The sequence below is a fragment of the Pan troglodytes genome, chromosome 1 (genome assembly GCF_028858775.2).
Source record: "Pan troglodytes isolate AG18354 chromosome 1, NHGRI_mPanTro3-v2.0_pri, whole genome shotgun sequence".
In the NCBI taxonomy this organism is placed as follows: Eukaryota; Metazoa; Chordata; class Mammalia; order Primates; family Hominidae; genus Pan; species Pan troglodytes.
The window spans coordinates 137,579,335-137,600,787 of record NC_072398.2 but is presented as its reverse complement, the minus strand read 5'-3'; the positions used below and the strand labels follow the sequence as shown (position 1 = coordinate 137,600,787).

The following is a 21,453-nucleotide window of genomic DNA, read 5'->3' as shown; positions in this document are numbered from 1 at the left end:
TGAAGGACACTTCCAGAGCAGTATGCCTGGAATGGGTGAGGTGGTAAATTAAAAATAAAGGGTGGTTTTGTATTTGATTCTCAAATGCAAGAAGGTGATATCATGTGACACATCAGGACCTCTATAACCTTGGCCTTTATTTAATAAACACATTGTAATTAATAAAACTACTCCCCAGGCTCTAAAAAGAAAATCCCACAGGTCACAAGAAACAAGCTAAGGAGCAAGACCCCAGCCAAGAGGCAGTCAGGAGAAAAGACAAATGAAGTGGAAAGTCAGAAAACAGCCAAGAGAGAAGCCCCAAACCTGTCACCCTCAGCCTGTCCCAGCACACTGAATGATACTAAGAAAATAGGGCTCAGATTCATGAGGCCTGGAACCTGCGGCCTTTCAGGCTGAAATGTCTCATGGGAGAAACGGCAAAGTGTGGTGGCACAGCTCACCTCTGCTGATAGAACGAAGCTAGTGGAGCCGGGAGGTCAGGCCCCTAGGGCAGGAGGGAAAAAGGGGACACCCGGAGAGAGGCTGGAACCTAGAAAAGTCTCATCAGGAAGAGCAGGGAAATTCAGAAGCGGGACCTAGAATTCCCCAGAGGCTTAAGCAAGGGGCATTCCCGAACAAAATCCGCATGGCCCACTTCTTCACCTCCATCCTCCCACATGGCTGCAATTCAGCATTCTGGGTATTTTCTATGGGATGTATCCACGGCTGCGAGGCCAAAACAGCAGCAGCACAGGAGTCATTTTATCTGCTGTACAGCCGAGGAAACTCTAAAGCAGCGACATCCATCCCCCGAGAAGTGGCTTTTTACCGTGAAAACAGTAAATTCTAATTATAAAAAGTCATCCTTCAATCACATCAGTCACATTTCAGGTGCCCGAGAGTGACAGGTGGCTGGTGGCTACTGTAATAGCCAGTGCAGAATGCGTCTGTTACCACAGAAAGCTTTCCTGGACAGCACTGTGACCTGGAACTTCATGGAAAGCCATGGGCAGACAGTAATGGCAACTAGGACATGGGCTGGACAGACAGAAAACTTAACAAGATAGTCTTGCCCAAATCAACTTTTAAAAAATGTGTCAAAAAGGCTGGCTTTGTGGTAATATGGATATCTAGTCTAGAGCTTCTTTTCTTAAAAACATACCTCATTGTTGGTGTCTTTCTAATTCCTAAACATTCCATTTCAATGGATGCCCAGGGCCCTGGCTTTTCATGAGAAGAGGGGAGGGATGCCTCGGAGGCCCCGGACCAGTGCCGTCATCCCCTAACCTCTGACCCTATTTGTCCACCCCTCAAAGAAAACACTGTCTAGACTCTGCTCTTCCCAGCCTTTCCCACAAACTCCTAATTCCTCAAGCAATCTTAACCCCCAAAGAGACAAAGGGGCAGCTTGCTGGGCAGGAGACCCAGGAGACTCCAGGTGCTGGGGCCCCAGCTCTGCCCCAGGCTGCAGGATCTGTGACTCCTGCTCACACAGGCCAATTGAGTCACTGGCTTCAGGCTATCTATTCTCTCCATCCACTCCTCCAGGAGCAGGGATGGGAACACATTCTTTGTTCCTGAGTTGTGCTGTCTTTGTGTGCAACTCCAGGAATTCTCAGGCTCAGGCTTCTGGGAAGAGTCGCTGTAGGCCATGCGCCCTGAAGTACTGTTATCCCAGGGCTAGGCTGGTGCTGCGCCTCTCTTTGTTCTAAAACCTGCTGCTCTGATGCCTGGAAGGAGCTGGGAGGGTCGGAAGTGCAGAGGACGGCACTGCTCACCTTTCAATTATGTCCAGGCGCAGCTGGTGTCCGTGAGGCAAGGTAATGAGTTCCAGGCCTGAGCTCACCCCCATGTTCCTCCTCATCTCTTCAGAGACTTCAAGTATCCTAGCAACCTGTCAAGAGCCAAAGTTGAAATACAGTGGATCAGGAAGTGGGCTTGCCTGATCATGAATTCAGCATATGAGAAGAAACACACTGAACTACGATGGCGTGGACACACTTTATGTGTTGCATTTCTTTATAAGCAGCTGCTGACAATGCTGTTCTTATATGATGTTTAGGGTGTTTAAATACACATAGTACAGTATAAAACTTAGGGGGAAAAGAAAGACTGGTGGGAGATGCTGACACTGCTCTGCAGATCTACAGATTTGTTAAGTGTTTCTGCCCAGCCAGAGAACAGTTTAGTTCTCTGAGCTTTTGTCTGACACAGGCCGGATCCTGCTGCGACGTTTTGCTGCCAACAGCAAGGCTGCATGTGTTCGGAGCCGACCGATCCCCTGCAGTGGAAGAGCAGAATCTCATCCAAGAGCCTCTCCGCTGTGGGCTTTGCCATTCATGTTCTCACTTAACAGCCACAGCTGGCTGCTATTACCCTTAATTACGCTTCTCCTGGGCTCAGTAAATGCTCTATACGTCTGGAAACTATTAAAAATGTGTACAGTGATTGGAAACCTGAGCTCTCAAACACTCTTCTTTCTCCTGAGAGGCTTTTCTTAAAATCTTTGTCCCAGATAGCTCTCAACCCATCTCAATTCTAGTATGTAATCTCAGTTTATTAGAATCAGGTATTAGTTATTACAATGTCATGGAGAAGTGTTACAACTGAGCCAGTGTGTCTCTAAAATGGGGCCAATAGGCCAGGCAAGGTGGCTTATGCCTCTAATCCCAGTGCTTTGGGAGGCCAAGGTGGGGGGACTGCTTGAGGACAGGAGTTTGAGACCAGCTGAGCAACATAGCGAGACCCCATCTTTACAAAAAAATTAAAAATTAGCCAGGCATGGTGGTGTGTGCCTGCAGTCCTAGCTTCTTGGGACACTAAGACAGGAGGATCACTTGAGTACAGGAGTTTGAGGTTGCAGTCAGCTATGATCATGTCACTGTACTTAAGCCAGGGTGAGAGCAAGACACTGTCTCTAAAAACAAAAGAAAAATTAAACGGCGGCTAATGACACCTCACAGCACAATGATGTACTAAGAGTGGAACTAACAGATGCAACAACAAGTCTAGCCACCTGAACACATGGCAGGCATGGGACAGTTCCTCTCCTTGATCTGGTACACTTGTCCTCAACTTTAATTACCCCAGGCTATCAAAACACATCTGGATGTTTAGGTGGTATTACTAACCCTACCCTGTAACTTCTGTGGCTGAACTACTGTCAACCCTGAGGGGATGACCCTGTGGATGAGCTCTCTAGTGGTAGACGCCACGACAGGATGCAGAATTCCTACTGTGCTCCTACCTGTGCTCTCTGGGCCTCAGTTTCCCCTTTTCTAACATAACTGCTAAGTTCACCTTTCTCAAGGACTTTGCAAAGGATTCAGATAACTTTAGAACCCCTAAAAGCTACCTGAAAATACAAGTTGTGAATCATCAGCCATGTGGAAAGGGGAAGAATTCTGGCCAGATCTTGGGAAAGAGATTTACAACTTGACCTTGGCAAGGCAGCCCAGACGCACGCCATGCACGCTTCCTCGCATATTTAGACAGCTGCCCTCTGTCAGAGGTCCCAAACCCTGTACTTCTGAGGGGTGTCCCCCACGCTCTGGGTGGCAAGATTAAAAGGCCTGTGATTGATTCAGGTTTGCTCTGGAAAACCTGGCAGATGGGCGGCGGCCCCTGCTCTCCAGTCTGCATTTCGTCGGCACATATATGCCATGCCTGGGTCACTTCCCTGAAGCCACGCCTGCTTGCCTGAGGGCTGAGGGGATCCCAAGCTCACACCGCAGGGCCTGCATTAGGTTCCCTGACAAATGCCCAAGGTTATGCAGCTCACTGACACAAAGGAAGGACAAACATGTCTAGAGCATTTACTGTGAGCCGACTCCACAGGGCAGGGTGGCAGAAGCACCCCCGATGAGGCTTCCTTCTGCCCTCCAAATCTTAGCTGGTCTGCTCTGCTGCATCTCTGGACTCCACCCTCTGCTCCTTCTTCCACTGCCTTGGAGGCTGCTGCACGGACCCAGGAGAGCCCCGATGGGGTCCCGGCCCAGCCCTCCTCCCAGCCGCAAGGGCCTTTCTAAAATGCCATGAGATTGCCTGGCTCCACTCACTGGTTCTGTTCCCCTTGGCACAGAGGATCAGATCTGCACCCAACTCAACTGTAAAGTGCCTTGAAGGCAGGAAACTGGTATGAGCCCAGAAGTAGAGACTTAGAAAAGACCTATGAAGCCCTCCCACACCCCACCCCTAACCCCATCTTCTTCCACCCACACAGAATGAATCTGCTGTAAACCAACCCCTCTCTCCATGGGTTTTGACAACTAAGTCTCTGTGCATGTGCGTTGCCTGCCGTCTGCAAGATGCTTTTGGTGTTCATCGGGCCAAAGATGCAGCCTTCCAAACTCATCTTGGACATCTCTGCCCCATCTCCGCACCCAATTCCCTGTTCAAGGCCCTGCCCAGAGGCCCCACAGCTCCTGTGCCTTCCCCTGCAGGGCGTTTCCCACCTGGGTTGTGGCCCAAGTTCCTGCATCACTGTCCCTCCCCAACCCACCCCCACCCGATAGCAGGTGCTCCAAGAGCAGAGACCACAAGCTGCCCTGGCACAGTAGGCGCTCAGTCAAAGCTGAATATATAACACGGATAAGCACTTAGTGCTCACTGTGGGCTAGGCAAGGTGCCCTGGGCTTTTAATATATTATTATCTCATTTAGTCCTCGCTGACCACCTGGGTAGCTGTATTCCTTACAGACAGGCACAGAAGGGGAGGCTGTTCAGCTGATGTGGCAGAGGCAGGATTCAGGCTCAGTCGGGCCAAGTGCTTCACTACTGGTCCTCACTTCTAGCTATAGGCAAAGACCTTGCGCACGGTGGGAGGGGCTCAGTGGCTCCTAACTAGGCCCTTGGGGGGTAGGGGCATGGACACAGCAGGACAGGGAGGCTGAAGGGCTCTTAGGACCACCCACTGTCCTGATGGCCTATCTGGGCATCTGCCCACATGGCTGGGAACAAGCACGCGGGGCCCAGATGCTAGCCAGAGCCTGCTCTCAGCTTCTGGGTGGCCCTGTCTGGGCTGCCACTGCACTTGGGATAGGAAACAACAGGTCTTGTTGTATTTCCCTCTTAGAGATGCTGATTGTGCCCGCTTGGAAGTCAGTGGTTCCAGGAAGATAACATGGAAATGGTGGTAGACTCCAGAGACAGGGAAGAAGGAAGTTTCAACACAGCCCTGCCCTGGGGCTGGGTGGGCAGAGTCCAGGCTAGCTCCTGCTCGCTGCCTGGGGACCCCATCCAGCCCCTTGTCCAGGGGTGCCTGCAGGCAGACATGAGAGTGAGGCCCCACTAGGAGGACAAAATGCACCACAGCAAGCCAGGGAGACTGCATTCTTCAGTTGGGAACATCCTTGGGGTCTAGTTTCATGGCTACCAAAGGTAGCGGGCAGGTCCCAGGCCTCCTGCCAAGGGCGGGCAGGCAGGCATCTCTCCTCCACCTAGAGGATCATTAAGCCCTGCCCAGGGCCACAGGAAGGATTCATTCCCCTGGGAATTGGGCTGCTCTGTAAACCCAGGCCTGTTTCTACAAGGAGCTTCCTCTATGGAGAACCCACGCAGGTTCATACCAGGCCAGAGTCTCCCTCCTGGCCCACTGACATGGTTCTGCTCTCAGATTCAGGGCCCAATGTGCCTGACTGACTAGAACAGAAATCCTCAATCCTCTTACCTCCCAAACAGGTTAAGCTCGCTTTAAAGTGAGGTCCGGATAACTTCGCAAATTGCATGACTACCTGTGAGCACTGCCCGAGGCCATCTGGCCAAAAGTACAGCAGGCCCTTGTTCTTCCAATGCAGCCCTGGCTCTCTTCTCAGGGCCTGCTCAGCAGAAGTCCACCCTCAGCCCCACCTCCCAGGCCTGGGCAATGAGTTACTCTGGTTTCTGAGTCATCCCTCAAGTTCTGTTGTCAGCAAGGGCCTTGTTTACTCCAGAATGGTCAGCAGCTGCCTAAAGTTCCTCAAGCCTGTTTCGGGGAGCCCTCCATCAACTTTGGCACTCCCTGCAGGAGTGTGCTGAGACTGGACTTCTTGCCATGATTCAACACATAGGAAGGAAAACCCAGTTCCTAAATAAGCCCTGACATCTGAAGCTAATTGACTTCACTGAGCTACAAATAAAAAAGGGCTTCAAATGCCCAGGAACCAGCCTCTTTATATTGAAAAGATGGACCGAGCCCACCATCGCCTGAGACATCTGGTGTCTAGAATACAGTCAGCCCTCCTTATCCGTGGCTTCTGCAACAGTAGATTCAACCAACCAAGGATCAAAAATATTCAGGAAAAAAAAAAAAGCTGCATTGGTATGAAACATGTAGACTTCTTTCCTTGCCATTATTCCCTAAATAATGCAGTATAATAGCTATTTACAAAGCATATACGTTGTATTAGGTGTTATAAGTAATCTAGAGATGATTTAAAATATACAGGAGGATTGCATAGGTTATATGCAAATACTATTCCATTTTATATAAGGAATGCAAGCTTCTGTGGATTTTGCTAGCCACTGAAGGTCCTAAAACGAATCCCGACGGATCTGAAAAAGTGACTTAATCTCTCTTAAGGATGAGGTTGCTTTGGGACCACCTATGAACAAAAGTCACTCACATCTAAAATAAACGTTTCCTACAAAAAAAATGGTGATGGGCCGGGTGCGGTGACTCACACCTGTAATCCCAGCACTTTGAGAGGCCAAGGCAGGCAGATCACTTGAGCTCAGGAGTTCAAGACCAGCCTGAGCAACATGGCAAAACCCTATCTCTACAAAAAATACAAAGAGTTAGCCAGGTGTGGTGGCATGCGCCTGTGGTCCCAGCTACTCAGGAGGCTGAGGTGGGAGGATCACTTGAGCCTGGGAGGCAAAGGCTGCCATGAGCTGTGAACGCACCTCTGCATTCCAGCCTGGGTGACAGAGAGAGACCCTGTCTCAGAAAAAAAAAAAAAGGTGACGATGTAAATATTTAATCACATGGAAAGACAGTCATGTTTGTCAATGAAAGGTTCAGGGTTTGGAATAGTGTGTACAGACCTGTGGCAAACAGATATTACACATGCAGTTATTTACATGTATCCATTTACAGAGAAAATAATAATGTTTTTGCGTAAACCAAATGCTGACAATGGTGATCTCCAGGAAACTGGATTTGTGTGGTTTTATCTTTTAATCTGTATTTTAGAATTTTTTTTTTTTTTGAGACAGAGTTGTGCTCGTTGTCCACGCTGGAGTGTGATGGTGCAATCTCAGCTCACCACAACCTCCGCCTCCCAGGTTCAAGCAATTCTCCTGCCTCAGCTTCCAGAGTAGCTGGGATTACAGGCGTGTACCATCAAGCCCAGCTAATTTTGTATTTTTAGTAGAGACGGGGTTTCTCCATGCCTCAGGCTGGTCTTGAACTCCTGACCTCAGGTGATCCACCGCCTAGGCTTCTCCAAGTGCTGGGATTACAGGCTTGAGCCAACATGCTCGGCCATTTTAGAATTTTTCTAAATTGAGGAAGGATTATTTTAAAAATCAAGGTAGCTTTAAAGATGTTTATACTAAAGATCATTTTAGTAATAAAATAAATATGTAATGCATAAGTATAATGTAATAAAAATAACCAAGGTCTGCTACTCCAGAAACTACATTTTCATCTACAATCTACTCTCCTGTAGCTTTGGCTTTACCAATTCTGATGGAGCTGAGGCAAGGGGGTAGTTTTTAAATAAGCACCAGGTGCGAGGAGGATTCTGTTGCAGCTGCTGATGCCGGCAGGGGTGGGTGGGAGAAGAGGGCGGCCCCCACCCCCGGCAGCAGCCTGCCATCCCTCTGTCTGAGATGAATTTTATAAGCTTCCTGCTTGGGCAAAGGTTGTCCCAGCTTGTGGTTCCCACCCCTTAAATAAATTCCCATGCTGGTGTTATCTTCAGACTTTCCTATGGGCAAAGCATTTAATGGGTGAGGCAGAGTGAGGCCAGATGGATCCCCTCCTTCCAAACCTACAAAAGCCAGAGGAGCACCGGGACCCCTAGCTCTTACCAAACCTTGAAAAGCCAGAGGAGCACCAGGACCCCCAGCGCTTACCCTGCAGTCCATGCTCAGTACGTGCTGGGCGATGACCTTGGGGTCGTTGTTGGTGAACAGTTCTTTTGCACGTTTCAACATTGCTGTTTCCAGGGGCTTATTCTCAGGGGGAAGGAACTTTGACTCAAACTCGTTGGGCCTGAAGGAGGAGACAGTCTCCAGGAGGGGCGTCACAAACTCGCCCTTGTCCCACTGCCCCTTCTCCATCTGAGCTGCCGCAGGTTCCCAAGGTCTTTCCCTGTCATCATCATCAAGGATCAAGTAGTTGACGCCAGAGTTCCGGGGACCTGGCGCCCCATTCTGCTTGGCTGTGAGCAGTTCCGTGTGGCTTCCCTGGGCACATGAGGGTAGCTTTGCTCCCCTGCCGCAGCCTGTGGCAAACGCTGGGTTCAGTTCACAGTAGTTGGCCTCTGAGTTGAGCCAGGCAGAGGGAGACGAGGGAACCTTGAGGAATGGCACCTTGCAGGGCTTAGGCGGGGGCTTAGGGCACAGCTGACTGTCTGATCCCCTCAGCGCCTCCCCAGCCCTGGCGTCTGAGGAGACCCTCCGAACCACTGCTGGGCTCAGGGCAGGCTCGCTTCCCGTCCTGAACACAGGTGAGTTTGGGCAGGGGCTTGTGTCCACACCCGAGGACTGAGGTGGCAGCTTGCAGCCTGTGGGGGATAAGAAAAGGTCAGAGAAAGCTCATCTGTGTGGAGAATATAAAACAAACAAAACCAGAGTGGCAGCTCCCCAGCCCTCCATTCATGCCCTTGGGTTTCAATTTTCATTTTCATTTCCAAAAGAAAATTCAGTGTGACTGTCCCACGCCCAATCTCAGTGAGTCTACAGCATTGTGAGGGCTGGGCTGGGCTTGCCCCATCCCACACTCCTGGGTGCAAATAGAAATCCCGGGGACTGCTGACACCTGGGCTACAAATGTTGTATGGTCATAGAAGGCTGGGACAGTCAGAATGATAAAATATATGAGCGAGGAGGGCATGAATAATGTAATCTTGCCCTAAGAAACAGAAGTCGTTAGCCACCTAAAATGCCACTCTCAAAGGGTGGATCCCAGCCAGCTTCCAAAGGAGAGCTGGAGACAGGGAAGGGAAAAGAGACACTGGGGTAACCTACATGGAGGTAGTTTACGCAGGGGCATTAGGAAAATCCCTTTGTGGTCCCAGGGAAAGTCAGTTATGAAAATAATGAAAACAACCCCCCGTCTTACTAATGTAACTGCTTAGTAGGTCTCCCCATACCCCATACCTTATCACTCTTCCAGCCTTGGAAGCAGAATGGAGAGGAAGGGGAGTTGGCCTGGACAGCTGTTCTGCCAAAAGCCCCAGGATCCACCCGCCCACCCGGGAAAAGGGAGTAGGCTCATTTGTCATGAAGACCACCAGTTTTTAAATGGGCTTGAATCAGAAAACCTGGGTTCAAATGCTGGGTGATTCTGGACAACTTACTTAACGTATCTGTGCCTCAGTTTCCTCAGCTGTGAAATGGCAATAATCATGCCTACCCTGAAGGCTTGCTACGAGGCCTAAAAGCTGGCATACGGTGTCTAGCTCAGTGCTTCGCTGCCGGATATAATTCTGCAAACCCATTCCCCTCCAGGCTGCAGGCCTGAGGCCTTGTGTCGTTTTCGAATGAGACAACTAGATGGGGCAGGGTAACAGCCTGAAGGAAACCAGGGTCACACTGACGTTCTCCCTGAAAATTCCCTGAAACATACCAATCGGCAGGTAGCTCTCTGACTGGTGGGCTTTGAGGGACAAGGCTCTTCTGTCCTGCATGTGATCCAGGCAGGCGGGCTGGCTACCACTCTTTTCTTTGTTTCTGAAGTAAAAGACACATAGGATGGAAATGTGTTACTAACGTGTAAAATAAAACTTTTAGGCAATGCCATGGGAACTTAAACAAAAACAAACAAAAAAAAAGAAAACTGCTCAGAACGAGAGTGCTACAGCATACCCTAAAAGTAAAGGAATGACCGCTGGAGAAACAAATTACTGATGGGATGATTAATATATGACTGTGTTGTGTACTCCATCCCCCTGTCCCCATGACCAATGCAGCAGCTAAGTCCTAGGATGCCTCCTCTGGGCTGTTCCATCCTGTTGAACAGAGTAGGGTAAAAGTTTTACGATACTCCCGGGAAAATCTGATGAACTGGAATGTGTACTTTTAACAGAGCCTAAAATTACTTACAGGCCCAGAGGGAATGGCTTGCCTAACTAACATGCATTTTCCACATGCTCCATAGTGTTGCAGTTAGGAAGGAAGCTGTGGGGAAACTTTCATTTTGGTGCAAATCTCAGCATCCCCCAAATAACCTGCAGGACTGCCTGGGGAGGCTGCCATCCCCAACCTCCTGGCTGCTCTGGGGGGACCCCCACACAGCCTCCTCCTGCTGAGCTGGGAAAAGGCACCGGCACGGTCACCAAGCAGCAGTTGGGAGGCACACTGTGTAACCACACAAGGAAAAGGTGGAAGGTAACTTTCAACACACTCGCTGTTATTCCTTCTGTCCCTTTCCAATTCAGACTGGGAATTTCTCCAGCACCAAGCACCAGAATCTCCCTAGCTAGAGACAGAGGCACTGCACCAGCCAAGTTGTTATGAACTTTAATTGGCCTTCCCATAAGCATAAAACATTGTTATGTTACAGAAATCACGAAGTTCTTTCCTACCTTTACAAGCACCAAAGAAAAAACAAATCAAAAAACCCCCAAACTCCAAGGAACAGAGAAATTCCAGCAACCTTTCAAAGATAAGACAAGATCGAGGGCAAATTACAAAAGGAAATGTCTCCCGAGAAGTGATATTTAAGCAGTGACCACTGCGGCTGGACTCCAGGGGCCAGAACGGCAGGGCGTGGAATGCAACCTGCCTGTGAGCACACACCTTCGCCCAGGGCAGGCCACCAGCCAGCCAACTAGCAGGCCCGACGTCAGGGCAGGTGGCACCTGGCCAGAGCTGCATAAGGGAGCCACTGAAGGACACTGGGGCAGGGCAGCAGGCCATGGGCCATCTTTTCCCCTCCTCCCACTTAAACATTTCTGGGCGTGCTGCCTGTACAAAGTGGTGACAAGTTCTAGGAGGATCTGCATTCCAAAGGGCAAACAGAAAAGTGGCTCTATTAGGCCTGACTTGTTGACTTAGAGACTTTCTTAGTCTTTTTTTCATTTCTTATCTTAAAAAGTTTTTAAACCAGGATCATTCAGGGCCAACTAGGAGGCCTTCCCCGCAGCAGTGGTTCTGTTATCCTGCCGAATACACTCCCACTCTGTGCATGACATTAATTCCCTGCTTCGACCATTCAGCAGCCTATCCTTCCCAAAGGAAACAGAAGAAAAGGTACCCCTTCTAACACTGTAAGGCATCTCAAGTCCAATCCTATTACTATGAAAAGGAGGATTTCTAAATATCAGGTCTTGCCTCCCTCCTTGCAATTGCCCTGAGTTTTTTTGTTTGTTTTGAGACAGGCTCTCGCTCTGTTGCCCAGGCTGGAGTGCAGTGGCATGGTCATGGCTCACTGCAGCTTCAACCTCCCAGGCTCAAGCAATCCTCCCACCTCAGCCTCTCGAGTAGCTGGGACCACAGGCACACACCACCATGCCCAGCTAATTTTTATATTTAAAAAATTTTGTGCATACATAGTAGGTGTATATATTTATGGGGTACATGAGATGTTTTGATACAGGCATGCAATGTGAAATAAGTGTATCATGGAGAATGGGGTATCCATGCCCTCAAGCATTTATCCTTTGAGTTACAAACAGTCCAATTACACTCTTTATTTTAAAATATATAATTGTTTTGACTATAGTCACCCTATTGTGTTATCAAATAAGTCTTATTCATTCTTTCTAAATTTTTTGTACCCATTAACCATCCCCACCTCCCTCCCATCCCCTATTCCCCACCCACTACTACCCTTCCCAGGCTCTGCTAACCATCCTTCTACTCTCTGTGTCCAAGATTTCAGTTGTTTTGACTTTTTGATCCCACAAATAAGTGAGAACATTTGTCTTTCTGTGTCTGGCTTATTTCACTTAACATAATGATCTCCAATTCCATCCACGTGGTTGCAAATAACAGGATCTCATTGTTTTTATGGCTGAATAGTACTCCACTGTGTATATGCACATTTCCCTTATCTATTCAGCTGTTGATGGACACTTAGGCTGCTTCCAAATCTTAGCTATTGTAAACAGTGCTGCAACAAACATAGTGCAGGTATCTCTTTGATATACTGATTTCCACTCTTCTGGGTATATACCCAGCAGTGGGATTGCTGGATCATATAGTAGCTCAATTTTTAGTTTTCTGAGGAACCTCGAAACTGTTCTCCATAGTGGTTGTACTAATTTACATTCCCCTCAACAGTGTAGGAGGGTTCCCTTTTCCCCACAATCCTCACCAGCATTTGTTATTACCTGTCTTTTGGATATAGGCCTTTTTAACTGGGGTAAGGTGATATCCATTATAGTTTTGATTTGCATTTCTCTGATGACCAATCATGTTGAACACCTTTTCATATGCCTGTTTGCCACTTCAGTGGCATGATCTCGGCTCACTGCCTCCTGGGTTCAAGCAATTCTCCTGCCTTAGCCTCCCTAGTAGCTGGGACTACAGGCGTGCACCACCACACCTGGTTAATTTTTGCATTTTTAGTAGAGATGGGGTTTTGCCATGTTGGCCAGGTTGGTCTTGAACTCCTGAACTCAGGTAATCCACCTGCCTCGGCCTCCCAAATTGTTGGGATTACAGGCGTGAGCCACCATGCCCAGCCCATTTGTATGTCTTCTTTTGAGAAATACTCATTTCTCAAAAGAGCAAATCTTTTGCCCATTTAAAAAATCAGATTATTAGAGTTTTTCCTATAGAGTTGTTTGAGCTCCTTATATTAATTTTCATATTTTTTGTAGAGACAGGGTTGTGCCATGTTGCCCAAGCTGGTCTTGAACTCTGAAGCTCAGGCAATCTGCCCACCTTAGCCTCCCAAAGTGCTGGGATTACAGCTGTGAGCCACTGTGCTGGGTCTGAGTCTGACATTCTACTCCCCTCCAGATAATAATTATCATGAGCACTTCCCTAGCACCTCCTCTGTGCCTGCACTGTTCTGAGCACTTTGCATATATTAAATCATGTACACCTCACAAGCTCCATCTTTCTAGATGAAGAAGGTGAGGCCCAGGAAGGTCAAGTCGCTTGCCCATGGTTGAAAAGTTGCCCAGTGTGGAGCCGGCATTTGTGCCTGGCTACTGGGTCCCCAGCCAGATGCTGACTAGCATGTGCCGGAGCCTGAGCTGTCATTTGCATTCCACACAGAGTCCTGTATTTTCCTCCCTAAGTTTTGCAGTATAGAAATGACAGTTTATGACATTTCCTCATGGACCCCCCCCCCCAAAAAAAAAACCAGTGAGTAGAATAAAATATGTTGGTTTACGTGCATAAGATTAGAAGCTGGGAGCCGGGTCAGGGCTGCTGTGTGACTGAGGGGCTGGACTGGATCTATGTCCCCGATGCCTGCCTTTTCCCTCCTTTCCTTTCCCAGTGCTTTTAGATAATATGCACAAAGACTCTGAGCTCTGTGAAAGACGGGCCCTATACAAATGCAGGCCAACGTCGCTGACATTTGACAGCTGGGTGCTTAGGATCAGTGAGGTTTTGAAGCCTTGATTTTCCACCAAGTGCCCTGAATCTTTCTCTTCCCCCATTCCCTGAGATTCAGACTACAGACCCCATGCTCTCTGCATCTCCTATCTTAGAAATCTCATCTGTTCTCACCAAGTGAACCGCCCTTTCCAGGTGGACCAAGCCCTAATTTAAGTTTTCAGCTCTAACTCCCCTCCTGGACCCCAAAACTGCTGCTGGACTGTGGCACTCAACAAGCCCATAGTCTTCCAGCTCAGATGAAAAAGTGTGTTTTATCCTCCAAAGTCCCCTCCCTCCTGGTCACTCCTGTGGTCTCCAATGTGCCCTCCTCTGACTCTACCACGTGAAGAAGAGTCCTGGGAGGCCAGGCTCCTACATCTCTTGACTCTCCCTCCACTCCACTCCTGCAGCCGGGGCCCTCCATGACTCACTAACTGGGTTTCCTGTTCCTGTCTCTCTCCTCGCCCCCGGTACATCGCTGTCCATTTCTATTCTTAGGACACCGTGTTCGCTATGCTGAGTCTGTACAGCTCCCTTAAAGCCCTGCACCTGGCATTAAGGCCCCCATGATCTGGCTGGGGCTATCTCCCTAAGCCCACTGCTACGGGTCCCTTGCACAGACCCTTTGTTCCAGCCCTACCAGCACATTCACTTCAAGCTCTTCATACCATTTTCTGTCCCCACACTTATGCCCATGCTATGCCTCCCACCTGGAACACCCCCAGCCCTTTGCAGCATCTATCCAAATTTCCCCCAGCCATCAGACCAGCCTAAGTCTACCCCCTTCACAAGGTCTCCCCACCAGCGCCCCCCGAAATTCTTCCTCAGCTCCTGTACCATTCATTGCTGACACTGCTCAGCTGGGAGCTAATCGTTCACTGCCTCGTGACAGCTATTCCGCGAACAGTCGGCATTCCTATTAACATCTTTTATTTCTCTGTTCCATGATGAATTCTTCACCTGCCTAACTAACCTTGGGCACCCCGGCGCCCCTCATAGTCCTGCAGAGGAGGCCCTGACCTACCTGAGGAGGTTTCCCCTGGGCAAATTCTGCTCTCGGGCCTGGACGCCACCCATGGTGAGGCTCAGCCTCTTGGCCACATCCGGCCTTCCCTCGGTGAGGCTGCCCTCCCGGGCCTGGCCTGGGGAGGTGCCATAACGCTCCTCCAGGCACCGCAGAGGCACCGTCCTGTTGATAGGCTGGAAGATGATGGCGCCACTCTGCTGGGAGATGGGCCGGCGGTTGCCCACGTAGCAGCGCACCAGGCCGGGGATGGAGTCGAAGCTCTCCATCTCGAACTGGTACTGCACGCGGCTGTAGGCCTCGCTGAGTCGCAGAACTGTCCGGCTGATTTTGAAGTGCTGAGCGAGGTTCTTCCACTGACAGGTCAGGACAAAGTTCCCAGGGCTGGACAGAGAGTCACGAACTAGGAAGTCACCATCTCGCTGCACAAGGTTTTCAGATACCTTTGGGACAAAAAGGTGAGTGAGGAGTAGGAAAGGCAAATTCACATTCCTTCTAAAAGCTTATGGCTACCCACTTCTCTGGGCCAACAGAAGACAACGCTACTATGTCTCTTCTTGGGTCAGCTCTTTAGTTTTTCAAAGATCAAATTCATAGAAGATCCAATCATTCATTCAAGAACTATTCACTGACCACCTACTCATGCCAAGCACCACTGCAGGCTCAGGGGATGCAGTGGTGACAGTGGCACACAAGAGCCCACCTTATGGAGCTCCTGTTTTTGGTGGGGAGCTTCTGTTTTAGTGAGGATAAATAACCAGTGGCTATGGTATGTCAGCTGTAAGGTCAGGGAAGAAGTAAACCAGGAAAGGAGGCAGGAAGTGCCGGGGAGGGGATGAGGGCTGTCCAGTAAAATAGGGTGGTTGGGGAGGTGTCACAAGAACATGACGTTTATACAGACCTGAATGATGTAATGAAACAGGAAATAAGAAATGAGAAAATGTGTGCCTGGCAGGCCTGATTTTCCCTCCCCAACAAGTGGAGTGAAGAGAAAGAAGGGTATTTGTTGGTGTCTAGAAGTCATCCTAGGGGCCCTCTCCTAAGATGCCCCTCTCCAGGCCTGGCCAGTGGGGAGGAGGAGTCCACATGCAGGACTGGGGTATAGATTCTGGACGCACCAATTACTGGCTAGAAGGCCTAGAACAAAGTCAGGCTGGGGTCCCTCATCTTACAGTTACTATCAGGGTTATGTATTTGTATACATAACATATGTAAGCACTGGAACACAGTGGATGCTCAAAAATAGTTAACTAGCATGATGCTGCTGCTTACAGCAACTGGAGAATTTATAATGTGGTGCAGCCTGGCTGTTCCTGTAGCCTGACCACCTGGGTTTGCATCCTGGCTCAGCTGTATGACTCTGGACAAATTACATAATCTCCTTGTGGCTCACTTATATCATCTGAAAAACACAAATGATAATATTACCTATAGAATGGCTACAAAGATTTAAGGGGCTAAAATGTTGGCAATAACTCGTTATTACGGTTATGGTTATAGTGTTCAGTTATCCAGTTTGGAACGATTTATCACTGAAAATTAATACTCATGCAAGTAGTAAATGAATGTAATGACCATGATAAGGAGACGGACGGTGGTGATAGTATCGGTTTTATAATTCTGACAATTTTTCTGGAACATTCCAACATTTGATCAACAGTATACTTCTGTTAGGTCAAAATAGTAGGCTACCATGGTTACTTTAAAATTGCATCTTTGCCTTAAAAATGTTTTCACATAGAAATTCCACTTCTTAGAATTGAGCCTGTGAAAATAATTGTAGGTATGAACACAGCAATCTTAAAGGATATTGGTCAGAGTATTAGAAACACCCTATGTGTCCAGTAAATTGTAGTGCATGCATACCGTGGACAGACATACAATGTAGGCTGGTGCAGAAGAATATTCTACAGTGGGTGAAAATTCCCAGGACATAGTAAGTGAGTAGAATGGGCTACCAAAAAAGTATATGTAGTACAATCTCATACTTGATTTCAAAAAGCCCGGGAGGATGTATGTACACAAAAGTATTCATTGTGGTTATCCCCAGGAGAATTATGAGGAGAATTATGGATAAGAGTTTAATTTCCTTCTTTTTGCTATCTATGTTTTCTACAATCAATTTTAAACTTAAAAAAAACAAAGTCAGAATAATAATTATTTATTTGATTGTGCCAAGAAATCTACTACATTAAAAAAAAAAAAAAAAAAAAAAGCCTGGGCACAGTGACTCATGCCTGTAATCCCAGCACTTTGGGAGGCTGAGGTGGGTGGATCACTTGAGGGCAGGAGTTCGAGACCAGCCTGGCCAACATGGTGAAACCCCGTCTCTACTAAAAATATAAAAGTTAGCAGGGCGTGGTGGTGGACACCTGTAATCCCAGCTACCAGAGAGGCTGAGGCAGGAGAATCACTTGAACCCAGGAGGTAGAGGTTGCAGTGAGCTGAGATTGTGCTATTGCACTCCAGCCTGGGTGATAGAGTAAGACTCTGTCTCAAAAAAAAGAAAAAAAGAAAGAAAAAAAACTTAAGACATGATGCCCTTCCCCCCAGCCCCTGTCCACACACTTCCTGTCATGTTGTCCTTGGTTAATGATTGGCCAGATCAGGTTTACAATAAAAACCCAAGGGAAATTCTATGCCTCAATTCTGCAGACTTACTCTATTTTTCAATTTTTACAGTATTAAATGAAAAAACATTATTTATGGCAATCACCCAAATGACGATCACACAGTATATTCTGGGCCATGAGTCTGTGGTCATGGGTTTAATTCCCCTTCTTCCCCACCTCTGGGTCACAGGATCCAGTAGGGAAGTGATGGAGGGTGTGAATAACTGCCAGCTCAATGGGGCAGAGGCAGCCTTGTTGATCTGGGCCACCTGCCCTCTCTCCTCCCGAAGCTAAGCCACTGCCTTGAGAAGGAGGGGCTGCAAATGGTCTGAGGCTGCTGGCAGCTGGCCAAGAGTTCAATTACCTGGGCCACAGCCCGCCCTCCTAGTTCTTCCGGTTACTGACCCTGTGGCTGCTGCCTCCCACAACGCTGTGCTTGCAGACCCCAGGAGCGCTGGCTGTCCCTTCACTTCCTGAACATGTGGATGTGTGCTTTGGGTTCTTGACCTCAGCTCTTCCCAAGGTCTTCTTAGAGAAGGGTCTAAATGAAGTCATTTTTAGAGTATTTGTTTTTGGATACACAGGAGCTTCCGCCCATGTGGCCTCGGAGTGGGACCCTGCGGGTCATCAATCTGTACATTGCCTGAGAGCAGCCGTGTATGCTCTGGAAGGGACAAGACCAGGTACCTGTCGGGGGATGCGGCCGTGGTACCAGGCATGGCTGCGCAGGTCCTCGCTGCTCAGCAGCAGCTCCTCCTCCAGCTCCTTCTTCAGCTTCTCGGGGGTCCTGTCCATGATGTGCCTCTCCTTGGAGAACTGCAACACAGAATCAACCATGAGCTCACCCTGCCCAGGCCACACCAGGCCATGCCAGCTGGAGGTGACTGCCTGCTTCACTAATCCAACCAGTTATGCTACAGCCTGCGTTCAGGTAGGGGAGCCTGGATAATGATTACAAAGAGCTGTGACCTTTTGTTTCTCCGGCCGCAACCATGTAATAAAATTTTCACCTGCACATGGGGACTATGGTAGGAGAGTCCACCAAGAGGTTCCTTTTACCAGTCTACTCAAGCAGCTGGGCAGGAAGGGCCAGAGAGATGTACAGACAGCAAGACACAGCAGCCCAGCCTGCTCTCTTCCCAGCGGGGAGCTTCCTCATTCTCCTTCAGGACTGTCCTGACATAGCGTGGGGAGGGCAGCTGTTCCCTTCTGGCCTTAGATCCTGGGCCTCTGGGCAGTGAGGCCCAAAGCACAGTCCTTGGGCTGGTAGCGATGGCCCTGACTTCTTTGCTGTTGGTAAACTCATGTTCAGGAATTGAGTCAGTCTTTAGAAACTTTTAGGGCAAATGGACAGAGCAACTTTATGTCTCTTGAATCTAATAACAGAAGTCTGTCTTTATTTCACATTTCTAAAATTTCATTTTTATGACAGATAGGAAAGTGAAACAAATTTAAAAAGACAACCCTGGTCCTTCACCTCAGATGTTTGAGAATCAGTGGTCTGCGGCGTTGCACAGTGGCCATGGCAGTGAGTGCTGGGTGGACAGCGGTGGCTCCAGGTTTAATTTAGAACCATGCCTGCTTACAACATGTGAACTGAACCTGGAAACCTGCCCAGTTCCCAGCAAGACCAGGCATGCTGACCAGGAACCGCTTGCTGAAAGTCCCATGAACAGAAAAAGGCTGTGTCCCTGTGGGTTTCCCAAGTTTCCCAGCTTGTCCTTCAAACCCCCATGGGAGCCACAAAATTATTACTTATCACACTACTTTTTAAAAATGTTTATTTATTTTATTTTTTTTGAGACAGGGTCTCACTGTGCTAGAGCACAGTGGTGCAATCTCAGCTCACTGTGGCCTTGGCCTCCTGGGCTCAAGCAACCTCCTGGGCTCAAGCGATCCTCCCACCTCAGCCTCCCTGGTAGCTAGGACTACAACAGGCACGTGCCACCATGCCTGGCTAATTTTTGTAATTTTTTTTTTAGAGATAGGGTTTTGCCATGTTGCCCAGGCTGGTCTCAAACTCCTGGGCTCAAGCGATCCACCCACCTTGGCCTCTCAAAGTGCTGGGATTACAGGCGTGAGCCACCATGCCCGGCCTATTACACTACTTTGCACGTCAGCAAAGAAATAGCTCCAAATCCTTTTCCACCAAACAACAACAACAACAACAACAACAACAAAGCCCTGGAATTTTAGGGCTAGATTCTCATCCTCTAGTGCTTCTTTGCACATTGGCCCATAAGGAGCGCTAGCTGAAGAGTAACTCAGGGGCTGATTTTTAGATGGGGCTCTGGCTTACTATTTGTTTACTTCTCCCTCCTTCTCACTGGGCAGACACTCACTTGGGAGTGTCTGAAGGATGGAATTTGCATCAAAGAGATGCGGACGCTGGCTGTCCAGGGTGCCTGCAGGCTTTAGATGGTGATGTTTGACACCGTCCGCTCCCATCATTAATATTGTACGGCTTCATCTGAAGACAGCTTGAGTGTGGAATGCAGGTTGTCAACTCGGCCACGCTTTATTGTTCGTTTATTGTCTGACTTGCCTCCCACTAGACTGTAAGTTTCATGAAAACAGAAATCCATCTACTTTTTCCCCACTGCCCTTGAGCAATGCCTGAAAACATCAGGCACTGGGTATTCAGTAAACAAATACCCTAGGATGAGAAAAGATGCTGACTTTGCTTAGTTATGGAGATTCTCCCTTTCGCTCTCAAGTCATCTGAAGCCCTGTTTTCGCTGGGCATGCTGCCATTCAGCCAAAAGACCACATTCCTCAATCTCTGTCTCTTCCAGGGAGATGTGGCCACAGGACTCAGTTCTGACCAAGGAGCTGAGATGTGATGGCTGGAGACTCAACACCATTCTGGACGGTGAGTGGGGAGCCACACCAAGGAATTGGCTGGGTGGAAGGTCTGATTGAGGCTGGGTCCCTGATGACTGTGGGGCCAACACACCAGCCCTGGACCGCCAGCCTCCAGGTCTTCTAGGTGATCTACCTTATGGAAGCCTGTGATTTGTGGGTGTTCCCGTCACTGGCAGCTGAACTAAATCCTAACCCATATTGTGACCTGACCCCCATTGAGTCACCCTGACAGGCAGTCTGCAGGCTTAGCCTAAATCCCTTGTGCTGCACCCTGGGCCCACTTCTTGGTCTGACCTCTGAAAATGTGGAGATCTGAAAATATACAGCAGGTCTTGCACAGTTCTTTGTTGAAAATTTATTTGCTTATATCCAAGAAGCTATTTCCATCGTTATCTTTGCATTTTCCTTCCTCCCTGATGTCCTAACACTCAGCCACCTCTCCCTCTCCCCGGCTCCTTTCTCAGCCCTGCTCATAACAGCAAGGGTTATTATTCTTTTTAGCACTTTATATGCATCCATCTTTTATTCCAGGTTTTGAGATAATGCTTTTAAACTGGTTACAAAAAATATAAAATCAGCTATCTTGTTACTTCTGTCCTAATTCCTAAGAGAAGAACAGGAAAATCCTAAATTATTGCTCTTTCCCCCTGTAGACTCCAGAGAGTGAATCCTACAGGGTACTATAGGAGGTAGGGTATTACAGGAAAGTACCTAGAGAGAGAGAAATGAAGATATTAAGATTGACGCTCTCAAATAATTTGGGATGAAAGACCAGACTTCAAAAACTATGCCTTTAAGCTCTTGCATATTTTATGAAAAGTTTGAAGGTTACACAACTGCCTAGACTTGTATTTTAAAAGGGAAGGAGGGAAAGAGAGAGGGAGGAAAATGAGAGGAAAGGAGGGAGAGAGGGAGACCCAGAGTGAACAAGCAATTGCAAAAGGTTTTCCACTTCCAGCCAGTGAGGGCTGGCTCGAATACACTGCAGAGAGCCAGGTTTGCTGCTGGGAGCCTCTGCCTTAGCAGATGATGTGGACAATGTCTCCCAGACAACTGAAGAAAGCAATTCAAAAGGATCACCCCATATGGCCACCTCATGATGACATAGTGGTTATTTTGGGAGTGGAAACCTTCTAGAACTTTCACTACTGCCTTCGTCACATATATTAATGCAATTATTTTTCCCAGCTGCCTGTATTTTATGAGATCTTGATCTCCCCAACTGTGATTTTGCCACTTTAGATAAGTACTTTGATGGACTGTAAA

The 21,453-nt window shown here is 48.4% G+C and overlaps 1 protein-coding gene across 12 annotated transcripts in view; it reads right to left on the bottom strand.

The window, feature by feature from the left end:
• BCAR3 (BCAR3 adaptor protein, NSP family member) overlaps window positions 1-21,453 on the bottom strand; it is a 278,588-nt gene that overhangs the window by 12,495 nt on the left and 244,640 nt on the right. For 11 of the 12 annotated variants that reach the window (XM_054667967.2, XM_024347176.3, XM_054667966.2 and 8 more), the window contains 5 exons: window positions 18,010-18,138; window positions 14,711-15,153; window positions 9,758-9,861; window positions 8,041-8,693; window positions 1,761-1,876 (listed from right to left, as the gene is read on the bottom strand). In XM_054667967.2, coding sequence (XP_054523942.1) covers window positions 1,761-1,876; window positions 8,041-8,693; window positions 9,758-9,861; window positions 14,711-15,153; window positions 18,010-18,138 — 1,445 coding nt within the window. The remainder of the gene's footprint in view (window positions 1-1,760; window positions 1,877-8,040; window positions 8,694-9,757; window positions 9,862-14,710; window positions 15,154-18,009; window positions 18,139-21,453) is intronic. The other variant, XM_054667968.2, reaches the window with a different exon arrangement.